Raw genomic sequence first — 11700 nt, 5'->3', positions numbered from 1 at the left:
AATAAAATTGTTTAAAAACCTTTAGAAATTTTTTTGAGTGCTATAATGATTGCTCCCGCCGATTCGCCGGTGATCTTGCACTTGATTCCGCCCTGCCCCCCACTGCAGTTCTCCTGGCTCTATGCCAGGTGGTTCTGTGAATGACTATATACGTAGTAAGCTGCTGGCGGCGCATGGCTCCCACTCAGTTCTTGTGCAACTACAATCCGCATCAGTAAAAATTCCCAGAGTGTCAATTGGGCGTTACATTTGGGCTCCGGCGTTAGGAAATGCCGATCCGCAGTGCGACCTCCGGAATTGGGCTGTGATTGGTGCCGAGATTAGGTCGCGTCTCTGGTTTCTTGACACATATCTGGGAATATCAGTTTGCGTGCAGGGTGACATAATTGACTAGAAGGTGCATCCGTGTCGATCCTAGTGCGAATCGTGGAGGAGCGATGATCAATGGGACGTACCCGGAACTGGAGACGGAGGTGTCGTAATTCCCCCGCCCGCCGGCTTAACTAAAGATAGTCCATGCGCCCCGTTGCCCCGCCGAAACTAAATTACCCCACAATTGATAATTGAGCGGAATTGAATTGAATCACAGCCGCCTAAGCCTAGGCACCTAAATCTGGGCAGCACATGGACTCAGTGGCTCAGTGAGCCACCGACGGACCCGAGAGTCGGACATATCCCAGCCAACCATCCAACGTAGTTAGTCACCGCCATGTCGAGCATCGAGGAGATTCTGGACGAACTGCAGCGCTTCGCCTGGCCGGACTATGTGGCCTTCGTCTCGATGTTCCTGCTCTGCATCGGGATCGGAATATACTTTGGCTTCATGAAAAAGGCCGTGTCCGAGGATGACTACATGCTGGGCGGACGCAAGATGCTGGTCATACCCATCGCCTTCTCCCTGGTGGCCAGCTTCGTGTCCGGCATCACGCTGCTCGGCCTGCCCACGGAGGTGTACTCCTATGGGGTCCAGTACCTGTACGTGGCCTGCGGAGTCATCGGAATGGGCGTGGTGATGGGCGTGTTCTACCTCCCCGTCTTCCACGACCTGAACATCACCTCCACCTACGAGGTGAGCTTGTCCCTTGGGATAAAATTCAGTGGATTTATCTCAACTTTCTTTGGATTTTCGACAGTATCTGGAGGTACGCTTTGACCGGAGGTTACGCCTCTACGGATCGATTATGTTTGCCGTTATGAATGTGAGTACATTAGTCAGCAACCTCCAATTATTCACTTGGCCCATTGTTCTTAAATCAGAAAACTCATGGTTAAAATAATTGTTTATTCAAATTGTTATCGTTAGTCTTTTAGCCATTTGTAAATTAATGTATAAATATAAGGTTATTTGCTTGCTAGTCTGGTTTACTATTAGCAAGTGGGATGAAAGTTAATAAAAACCAACCACGAAATTTTAAATTTTAAAGAAGTCCAAAGTTATGCATTTTTCCAAAAAAAAAATTTAAAAAATTTAAAAATAAAAATTATTCCGTTTGGCTCCTCTACCGAAATATATAAATTTTTTTTAATTTTTTAAAAATGATGGCAAGCTTGGAGGAACACTAATATAAAAACAAAAATTAAACAAAATTAATTAACCTTTACTTTTAATGTATGAAATAAATTCCATAGGTGGCCTATCTGCCCATCGTGATCTATGTACCGGCGCTAGCCTTCAACCAGGTGACGGGGATCGGGGTCCATACGATCACTCCGATCGTGTGCATCATCTGCGTCTTCTACACGAGTCTTGGTGGCCTTAAGGCGGTGGTCTGGACAGATGTGGTGCAGGCGGTGTCCATGCTGGGGGCACTTTGCCTTGTGGCCATCAAGGGTACCCGGGACATTGGAGGACCCGGTGTGGTCCTGGAGCGGGCTTGGAACTCGGATCGCCTGGAAGTGCCAGAGTAAGTACTTTATTATTATTACAAAATATATTACATTTAATACAATACTCTGGGGTTGCAGTCTCAGCCTCGACCCCACAGTGCGCCATACTTTTTGGTGTCTGTTCTTTGGAGGGATTGTCTACTGGACGCAGACCAACGCAGTTTCCCAGAACATGATCCAGCGGTATCTGTCGCTTCCGACCCTGGGTGATGCCCGGAAAGCGCTCTGCATCTTCTGCGCCGGCGTGCTCATCCTAATGGCGCTATGTGGCTACAATGGCCTGCTCATCTATGCCACCTACCAGAACTGTGATCCCCTCACGACCAAGGTGGATTAAGTGCCCTAGATTCTAAGATTGCAATTTATTTGACATCGATTTCGATCCGATTCCAGTTGGCAAAGGCGCGAGATCAACTCCTGCCGCTCTTTGTGATGGAGACCCTGGGCGAACTGCCCGGCATGACCGGACTCTTCATCGCCGGTGTCTTCAGTGCCGCCCTGAGCTCCCTGTCCACCTGCCTTAACTCCATGTCCGCCGTGGTGCTGGAGGATTTCGTGAAGCCGTACGTGAAGCAGCCGCTCTCCAGCTCGGCCACCAACTGGATCATGCGCCTGGTGGTCGTCGGAGTGGGCGCCCTCTGTGTGTGCCTCGTCTACGTGGTGGAGCACATGGGCACTGTCCTCCAGCTGACCATGAGCCTGGAGGCGATCACGAACGGTCCGCTATTCGGCATCTTCACTATGGGTCTTTTTCTACCCTGGATCAATGGAAATGTGAGTATATATAAAATTAATAATATATATTTCTTACAAAGATAATTTATTTAAATTTTAAAAACAGTTTCAAAATTGTATTTGCTCAAATAATGAGTTTGACTAAGTCTACCAAAATTGTAGATTAAAAATAAATAAATAAAATAGAAATTCTACCTTCAAGCATGAAATAATTTTGCAATTAAAACCGTTTTTTAAAAAAGTTTGTAAAACAGTAAATAAAGAAAAAATAAAGTTTAAGAGCTAGAGATTTGAAAAATTCGCAATAGTATTTTTTTATGTGTTCGCAGATCATTTTTTTGTGAGATTTGATTAAAATTGTTTGACTATATCCTATAGCTGCATTAGATACGATCTGATAACATTTTATAAATTTGTTTGTTTTGGAAGAATTATTTATTATATCTCGATTTTATACATATATGGTTTTATATCATATCGAATCCATTCCTTGACTGCTAGTTTATTCATGCTTCCGGTCTCATTAAAATCATATTTAATGTTAAATTTTTCAGAGCGCTTTGCTTGGCGGAGTTATGGGTGTGATAGCCATGTCGTGGGTGAGTCTAAATGCCCAGTGGGCCATCGCCTCCGGAGCCATTAGTTACCATACGAAACCGCTGAATGTGGAGCAATGCGATTACAGCTTTAACATGACCACCAGTCTGGCCAACACAACTCACCTAATGGCATCTGCACAGTAAGAGAAGTTAATGCCTTCAATAAATAAATAAATCAATTTTTATGGTTCCTGAAAACCGCAGGGACGTCTTTCCGCTTTACCGGATCTCCTATATGTGGTACACCACCTTTGGAGCCTCCATCACCATTATCGTAGCGCTGCTCGCCACCCTGGTCTTTGGCAAAAATAATCCCAACAAAGTGGATCCAGTGCTGCTCACTCCCTGCATAAGAAAGTTCTTTGCCTTTGGCTCCGAAAAGCCCATGGTGAGTATGACGGAGCTCACCTGATGTAGACTTTGATCATGTGGGTATCTTCCAACAGGATGCCTACAAGCCCGACATTCCACTGCAGCACAAGCTCCGTCACGACGAGGTGGCTTTATGATCATCCGAACTGGCTCCCAGTTGGCAACTTCCATTTTTCCGCATCAAATTTGGATTGTATTTTTAAAAAAAATAAAATATCACTTGTTTTAGTGTTTATAGCTTTGATTTGTACATCACCTACTTTTGTTTTAATTACCATCATTTTTTCGACTTGAAAAGCAATAATAGTTTTGGTAAATTAAATATGTTATTCTTTTTTCAAAATATAAATTCAACTGATACTCCATTTTTACAACGTTAGATGATTGTTCATTTCAGCTCAAATCTGTCTTAATTAGAAAATATAGCAATGTGTATTTAATCCAAGGGTCAGCAACAACATATAAATACGATTAACACAACATATAAAAATTAAGCGATTTCTTCGCCTGCTGAGAACTACTTCTGCTGCACCTTGGTGAGCAAATTAAGGCGTTCGCCCTCGGTTAGGTGTTCATAGAAAGTGGGGAAGTGCTCGTTCTGCGCGAAGGTTGTTAGGAACTTCTGCAGATTGTCGGTAATGTCGCCCTGGTAGTTGATCTCCTTGAGCAGCTCCTGCAGCTGCTGTTCGTCCTCGGCATTGTCCTCGTCCGATTCGAACAGATCGGAGATGTAGCGCGGCTTGCCCGGAGTTCCGGGCTCCTCCCCATCCTCACCATCCTCCTCGCTGTCCGTAAGCGGCTCGTCCGTCTTGCCCTCCTGGAAATGCTGGTACTCAGAGATCAACACCTTGAAGATCTTGACGAGCGCCGGAATGGTGACCCACTTTTGGGTTGCAGCCGCCACAGAGCGAGTACGTCTGCGGGTATCTGTGGGGTCGTCCACCAACTCTTTGAAGGTTATTGTGGTCAAGCGGTTGTCCTGTGTGGCCACTCCATACTCAAACAGCTTGCAGAGAGCCATTGTGGTGACCTGTTAAATAGCACAATAATTGATTATTTCAAATAATTTATTGTAAATCAAAACATCACTTACCTTTCGCTCGTAGGTCCCGAAAAAGGAGTTCTGGCGTGAAAGCCAATTGGTGAGCACAAACTGCATCGCTGGCTCACCGTTTGGTCCGGGAACAGTGGACAGGAAATTGAGCACCGCGTCCATTTGCGTGAGGAACAGATGTGCGAATATCAAAACAAGATTCATGATAACTTTTAGGCACTCGAGGTTCTGCATCTTGCTAATCACAGCCTTCAGCAGCATGTCCACATTCTGGCCGAGCATGCTGCCCATCTTGGTGATAATGGTGATGACGAGGCGTCCAATTTGACCGCCGGCCGTCATTTCGCTGTTCATTGGATTTAGCAGAACCGTGGCCACCACTTGCATGATGCAATTGATGCCCTCGCCGTTCTTGTAACTGCAGATCTGCTCCGGGGAGACGTTGATGAAGCTGCGCAGGCATTCGCCGCCGGCAACCATAACGGCATGGTCGTCAGTGTGTAAGACGCAGTTGATCACGGCGGGAAAGGCCGTCTCCAGCAGGGGGTTGCTCAGCGGCGGCTCCGTGTAGCGCACGATTGTGTTGAGAACGTCCAGGGCAATGTCCTGCTTCTCCGTGGAAGCCGCTCCTGTCAGCCCCAGAATGCTAACGATGGTGGGAATGAACTTCTCCTGAAGCGGTCCGAGACACTCTTTGCGCTGACACAGCGCTTTGATGAGATCCTGGACCGTTTCCAGCACAAACGGATCCTCCGTGTATTTAAGGAATACGGCAATGGTCAAAGGCGTGATCTTGGCCTGGCCAGCAAAGGCGAACTCAGCATCGAACTGGAAATGAGGGATACCAATTTTGTTTACATCAAGTAGCTAGCAGCTTTTTCTAATCAACTCACTTTGACCATAATGGTCAAGGCCTCCATTAGTAGGGCCAACACGGCGGCCTTGCAGCCCGGCACCAAAGCCATGATTCCGTCCAAGAATCCAGGCAGCTTGGACACCAATAAAGTGCGCTTCTCCCCCTCGCTCGTCTCGTTCGCCTGTAGAAACTCGTTAAGAGTGCGTACAGCACTGATCCTCAGGATGTGCGACTTCTCCGGCGACAGGCTGCACAGCGTGACATCAAGTATCTCGGCCAACATCTGTGGATTGTAGAGGTCCGACTTGGAGTAGGTGCTCAGTGTCCAAAGGGCGCGGCCCACCAGAGGCGGTGATTCCTGGTGCACAAGCAGATTCCGAACTATGGTCAAATAGTTCAGTAGGTCAAATGTGGTGTCGCCCAGGAGGATGATGTCGCGGAAACTGTGCACGGCATCCATGCAGGCCTCCTGAATCTTCCACCAGTTGGGATTGTTGGCCGCCTTCTCCGCCTCGGCCACGCTAAAGTGCCTGCCCAAAGCCTCTTGCAATGGCTGAATGGCCTTGGCCCCAAACTCGTCATTAATGGCCTAGAGATTAAAGTTAAACAGTTAGAATGAGGAGTCTTTGGAGGAGGGTGCTCCCACTCACCAGCAGAATATCGCGGCCGCACATGCGCACTGTCAGCTCCACTCCGCCATCATCTTCGTCGTCCACGAACTTTTCCGGGTCGTCCTGCCAGTCCTCCAGCTGTTCCTCGCTCAGCTGGATGTACACGATCGTGATGTAGATTAGATCGGCTAGCACATTCTTTATGCAGCTGCGCAGTTTGCTGCAAGTCAGGATGCAGTTGATGAACTCAAGGATCTGGATGATTAGCGTTTGGAAATTGGTCTGCTCGTCATCCTCCTCGCTGTCGCCGCTGGCCAGAGGATTCGACTCGGTCTGGTTCACCGATACCTTCACGTAGGTCTCGGCTATCTGTGTGAGCAGCTGCCAGATGATAGGCAAAACGCGGTCCATGAAGGGGTGGATGTACTTGGGCGTCTCGTTGACCAAGTGGGTAAACACTAAGGTGGAAAAAAACCGGTTTAGTTTACTTTCTGGGAAAGAGCAAAGGCAACCCACCCTTGATGATCTCAGAGCGCAGAAGGAAACTCGATCCGGCGCCGCTATTCATGCTCAGGTAATGCATAAGCTTGTCCATAAAATTGGTCAGAATGGAGCTCATCATGGTGCTCTGCTCTTCCTTGTTGGTGATCAGTGTGGCAATGGATGCGAACAGGGGCTTCAAAATACGGATTGCCGACACGCGGGTTTTGATCGAGTAATTTTGCTCTGAATCAAAAATGCGATAGACTTCGGGTATGACCACCGGTCCCAGTTCCTTGATCTGCTCCACGTCGTAGGTGAAGTCCTGCAGGACCTGCATGGCTCCGTGTATGGAGTCCTCGTTGCCGCCCAGGCACTTCACGATGATGTCGAACAGTTCGGCCCAACTGTGTGGGTAGTCTGTGGCCGCAATGGTGGAGATGGTGTGCGCCACAGAGGAGCGGATCTTGGAGTTCGGGTCGTACAGTCCGTTGGGAAGGATGTTGCGGATGGTGCGCTTCGCCTGCTCGCTGGCCATACACCCTTTGGCCTTGCCGCCCGCCTCCTGGTCATCCGTCCAGTGGTTCTCCACGTAGCGGGTGAGCATCACGATCGCGATCTGGCGCAGTGGCAGCTCGTGCGCCTGGTTCATGATGATCTCGGACAGGTAGACGCCATAGCCTGCAAGAGGGTGAGATGGATTAGGAGGAACAATGTACATGTGCCTATGAACCGCACCCACGCCAAGCCAAACTGGCTGCCCGCCAAATCACCTTCTGTGTACTCCAGCTGCTTCGTCCGCTTCTCCGCCTGCTGCAAGACACCCGTGTCCGAGCTGAGGAGGTTCTGCAGCTCCTCGATGATCGCCTGCTTCACGGAATCTCCGCAGTCGTTTTGGAATTGCAGCGACATTCTGTGACAGCGGTTCGCAACAAAAATGAATGAATTCGCAATGTCCAAATTCGCAATTCAGAAGCCGGCGCGGACATGTGTTGGCCCAGAGTGACGTTGTCCAACACTGGCCTCTTAGAGATGGCTTTTTTACTATTATCGAATTATCGCTTTTCAAAAATAGTTTTAAGCTATGTATGTAAGCTGTGACTTTTTTCTTTATGCCTGCTATTTCGAATTTTTATAAACATTTGTACTTGGTCGTGAAGGAAATCAAAAACTTAAATACTTATTGCATTCACAAAATTATAAATTATGACTCCACTTTATTTTGTATGTTGATGGCTAAAACGGGCGCCGAACTTACATTAAGCGCAAATCAATCAGAAAATTAGCAAACTTGAACTTATAAACAAAACAATCTTAAATATTAGCAATTATGTTTTAAGTATATGTGTATACTTTGAATTATTACATTCATATCACTTTTCGCCATGGTAAGCAATTTCCCCTAATCAAATACTCAGTTCCTCGATTTGCGCTACCATTTTCGCCTTGGTTGCGGACTTCACCATCTTGCAATCGAAGTGATGGGCCAAAATAAACTGAAGTTGCGTGGCCGTGCAGCTTATCAAGCGCTGATCCTTGATCAGACCCTGAACAAACTCAAGGCTCTTAAGCTGCTCCTCATCTAACTTGGCTAACTTTGGCGCGCTTGCGCCTGTTGTGTCGGATTTGGCTGTTCGCTTCTTGGCTGGTTCCACCTCTTCAATGAAGATTTTCTCATAATCGGGCAAGAACTTCTCGATACGCTTATCCTGTTGCGTGCTGTCCAGCAGATTTTCGATGCCCTTGCTATCCGACGTGAAGTCCAGGGAAAGAGCCAGCAGATTCGCCTGCAGAGCGTCCAGACTTGGGTCGTTGATCAAATTGGGCTGGTAATCAACGCGGAGCTTCTTAATGATTTTCTGGAAAAACTCGACGCCCTCGTCGCTGGCCGTGTTCGCTGTATTGTTCCAGTCAAACATGTCGATGTGACGGATGTGCTTTGACTCCGGCAGGTAGACGATCTTGAACCCGTCGCCACAGAGCAGCGAGCGGTAGCCCTTCTCCTCATCCTTATCCGGGGCTTCCACAGGCACTAGAGCCACGTAGCGGGGAATGGACTTGCGCTTGCACATAAACAGACAGATAGCAATCTTATCGCGGGCCAAACAGCGCTCCCACAACGCCCGGAACAGACGCTTTGACCCGATGACGCTCTGGTCGTCCGGATACATGAAGTTTGAAGGCTTGCTGTAGCTCACTTCCGGCAGGGAAGAGCGGTGCTTGAACCCCAGCAGCATCATTCGCGGCTTATGCAAGTCGCGCACCCTGTTCAACTGATCCATGCTGATGCGTAGGTTCTTTCCGCCCACGTTGCAACTATACCATCCGCCCGTCGTCTTGATTTGGTACTCGTGGAGAATGTCCTGTGATTCCTCGTCCTTCTTTTGCACCATTATCACCCGCTTGCTGCGCACTACGCTGTTGTCCCTTCGCAGAATCTGGACCTTGCGCGGGTAGGCGCGTCGCTGAAAGTAGTTGTAGTACTGCACAGACATGGACAGATTGGGGCCCAGATAGAAGCTGAAGTGACCAAGGCAGCGACGCAGGAAGTCCTGCTTCAGCTTGCGATCGGCCAAGATCTCGCGGAGCATCTGAGCATCTGGAACTTGGAAGGCGTCCAGTTCGATGGCTGCGAGGGATAAGAGTTGTGTTACTTAAATAATCTAAAAATGGAGGTCTTAAAATTATATAACTTAAATAAATATTAAGTAGATTTCTGTAATGGCTTGTAAGCCAATCCAAAACCACGAGCCAATTGGGCTTCACTTGGACGCGGGTGAATGATTGCTGATGATTGATCTGCAAAGTCTTAAAACCTCAAACGGCGAAATTTAAACGCCAACGAGGGGAACAGACTTCGCATATGAACATCTTGAAGAAATGACTTAATTAAAATAACCCAACATTTTCTTACCTCTTGAGAGCGTAATGAACTCCTTGTAGAACGGCTCGTAGTCGAAGTCATCCACCATTGGAATAACATGGAACTCGAACTCCTTGCCCTCCAGATCGCTGGCCTTCTGCAGGGCAGCCTGGAAGTGATTGCTAGACGAGGGATGCGGCGTAGTTACATCCGTTAGGTAAACGATCTTGGCGTTGTTCAGCTTCTTGCCGCACTTCTCCAGAAGTTCTATGCAAAGACGGATCATGAGATCGAATCTCCCGCGTCCATCGGGCTCAGCCAAGCCGTACATCTCGCCGAACTGCGTCTCCACTCCGCCCATGAATTCCAGGTAGTGCTCCACAATGGGCTTGGTAAGCTGTCGCAGGGGCAGGAACACAGCACAATTCTCTGGCATCACAATGCTGTCCAAGGCGCTGGATTCCAGCGGCGGGGGACTGTGCTTCGTGTTGGCGAAGATAAGTCCGATCAGGTCCTTGTCGTTTACCAGAATCCCGGATATAAATGCTGTCCGAATGATGTTCAGTGCCTCCAAAAGGCGCTCCACGCCGGCACTCTGCAGATTCGCGTCCACCACGAAGAGTAGTGCCTCCCGCCCGTGGTAGTCCCGCTTCATGGCCACTTCCTCCTCGTCCTCGGAGCCGGACAGCAGGTCCACATCGTTCTCCGGATTCCAGGTGCTCATCCTGAGGTTTATTTACGGCTCGCAGTATTTTACTTTCCGCGAATTTCACAAGCAGGCGCGTTTATCGACGCTGCGATTTGTTGGAGCTATCGATATAAGCTGGGCATGGCCTTAGAGATGCGTCATAAATTACACTGTGCCACAAATTTACTGCCTGAACCTATGATCATTTTGCTATAGTAAAACTATTTGGCTTAGGATCATTATACCCAAATTAGTCGAGAGCAAGCACATCAATAAACCTATTAGCTCTTTGTTTGGTGTTTTGAAAAGTTATGGCAAGAAAATGTCGTTAGAGATTGATAAACATCGCAGTCCCCGCCAAATATCGATAATAGCGATTTTTTGAAACCATCGATGACATCGATGTTGGCTTCCACCTCTATTCTGAATTTTGACTCACCAATCGACTTTTACAGCCTCCTGGAAATTAATTTGCAATTGCTGACAGCACCGATAAAGGCATCAGGATGACTGGCATAATGGACTCGGTGGAAATGCCCAAATTACCGGAAAACCAGAAGACCTTCGCCGGCATCCCGGAGGCAGTGTTCCTGGTGAGTGGTCCTAACCTACAAGCGTGCACCTGCGCCTGCAGCTGGAGACTTGAGGCTAATCCACGTTCCTTCGGCGATTGCAGGAGGAGATCGACTCGTTCATGGCGCAGCCGGAGAACGAGAACTGCGAGAAGGTGCTCCAGCGGCTGGACGAGCAGCACGGCAAGTACCGATTCATGGCCTACAACCTGGAGGCGCGGCGGCGCAAGCTCAAGTCCCAGATCCCCGACCTGGAGCGCTCCCTGGAGATGGTCAACGTGCTGCGCAAGGAGGACGAGGAGCGCGAGACGCAGTTCCTGCTCAGCGACCAGTTGTTTATCAAGACGCTGGTGCCGCCCACAAAAACAGTCTACCTCTGGCTGGGGGCCAGTGTGATGCTGGAGTATCCGCTGGACGAGGCGGAGGCGCTGCTCAAGCAGAACGTCACGTCAGCGGTGGGCAACCTGAAGTCCGTGGAACACGACCAGGACTTCCTCAGGTTGGTAGTGCACTGCCTCCTTCAAGAATATGTTCTTTTCTAAGGCAATTCTCTCTTGCAGGGATCAAATCACAACCACGGAGGTCAACATGGCGCGGGTGTACAACTGGGGCGTGAAAAAGCGGCAGGCCGCTGCCAAGACCAACGCCACCCCACCCGCGTAAGGAGCTGCTCCGTAACCCCATCCCAAGATCAACATCAACAGCAGTCACTGCTACGTCTCGCGTATTATTTATTTCGACAGTACACCGAAAGGGCTCGGCAGGCACGACCACCTGCCCTTTTCTCGTTCTTCACTGATAACAATAAAACCGCCACAAAACGCATCAAATGGACTCCAAAAGCATTATTTAATTCCAAGGTCGGAAATTCGATGCAATTCAAAATAACGTTGTTTTTTGCATGGGACAAAAGCATAAATTTATATCCTTAGGCGTCCAATGATGTCGAGTTTATCTAGTGATCTGTTATTTGTACTCCAGAG

The 11700-nt window shown here is 48.5% G+C and overlaps 4 protein-coding genes across 4 annotated transcripts; 2 read left to right on the top strand and 2 right to left on the bottom strand.

Annotated features, from left to right (window-relative positions):
* The first annotated feature begins 193 nt into the window (after positions 1 to 193).
* LOC128260649 (sodium-coupled monocarboxylate transporter 2) lies at positions 194 to 3848 on the top strand. Its single transcript, XM_052993800.1, has 8 exons — positions 194 to 1069; positions 1134 to 1199; positions 1630 to 1904; positions 1966 to 2215; positions 2281 to 2661; positions 3177 to 3361; positions 3426 to 3609; positions 3668 to 3848. Exons 1-8 carry the CDS (start codon positions 710 to 712, stop codon positions 3728 to 3730), a joined length of 1764 nt encoding a protein of 587 aa, XP_052849760.1. The 5' UTR covers positions 194 to 709; the 3' UTR covers positions 3731 to 3848.
* Positions 3849 to 4002: 154 nt separating this feature from the next.
* LOC128260637 (importin-9) lies at positions 4003 to 7697 on the bottom strand. Its single transcript, XM_052993790.1, has 6 exons — positions 7368 to 7697; positions 6631 to 7275; positions 6154 to 6572; positions 5541 to 6092; positions 4687 to 5475; positions 4003 to 4623 (listed from the first exon to the last, which is right to left on the bottom strand). The coding sequence occupies exons 1-6, from the start codon at positions 7504 to 7506 to the stop codon at positions 4111 to 4113; spliced, it is 3057 nt and encodes a 1018-aa protein (XP_052849750.1). The 5' UTR covers positions 7507 to 7697; the 3' UTR covers positions 4003 to 4110.
* Positions 7698 to 7788: 91 nt separating this feature from the next.
* LOC128266194 (ATP-dependent DNA helicase 2 subunit 1) lies at positions 7789 to 10281 on the bottom strand. The gene is made up of 2 exons (XM_053002541.1): positions 9509 to 10281; positions 7789 to 9223 (listed from the first exon to the last, which is right to left on the bottom strand). The coding sequence occupies exons 1-2, from the start codon at positions 10179 to 10181 to the stop codon at positions 8001 to 8003; spliced, it is 1896 nt and encodes a 631-aa protein (XP_052858501.1). The 5' UTR covers positions 10182 to 10281; the 3' UTR covers positions 7789 to 8000.
* Positions 10282 to 10549: 268 nt separating this feature from the next.
* On the top strand, positions 10550 to 11551 carry LOC128266292 (prefoldin subunit 3). Its single transcript, XM_053002702.1, has 3 exons — positions 10550 to 10738; positions 10822 to 11216; positions 11278 to 11551. Exons 1-3 carry the CDS (start codon positions 10652 to 10654, stop codon positions 11378 to 11380), a joined length of 585 nt encoding a protein of 194 aa, XP_052858662.1. The 5' UTR covers positions 10550 to 10651; the 3' UTR covers positions 11381 to 11551.
* Positions 11552 to 11700: the final 149 nt, after the last annotated feature.

Source organism: Drosophila gunungcola, chromosome 3R (genome assembly GCF_025200985.1).
Source record: "Drosophila gunungcola strain Sukarami chromosome 3R, Dgunungcola_SK_2, whole genome shotgun sequence".
NCBI lineage: Eukaryota > Metazoa > Arthropoda > Insecta > Diptera > Drosophilidae > Drosophila > Drosophila gunungcola.
This window is presented reverse-complemented; position numbering and strand designations above follow the sequence as displayed.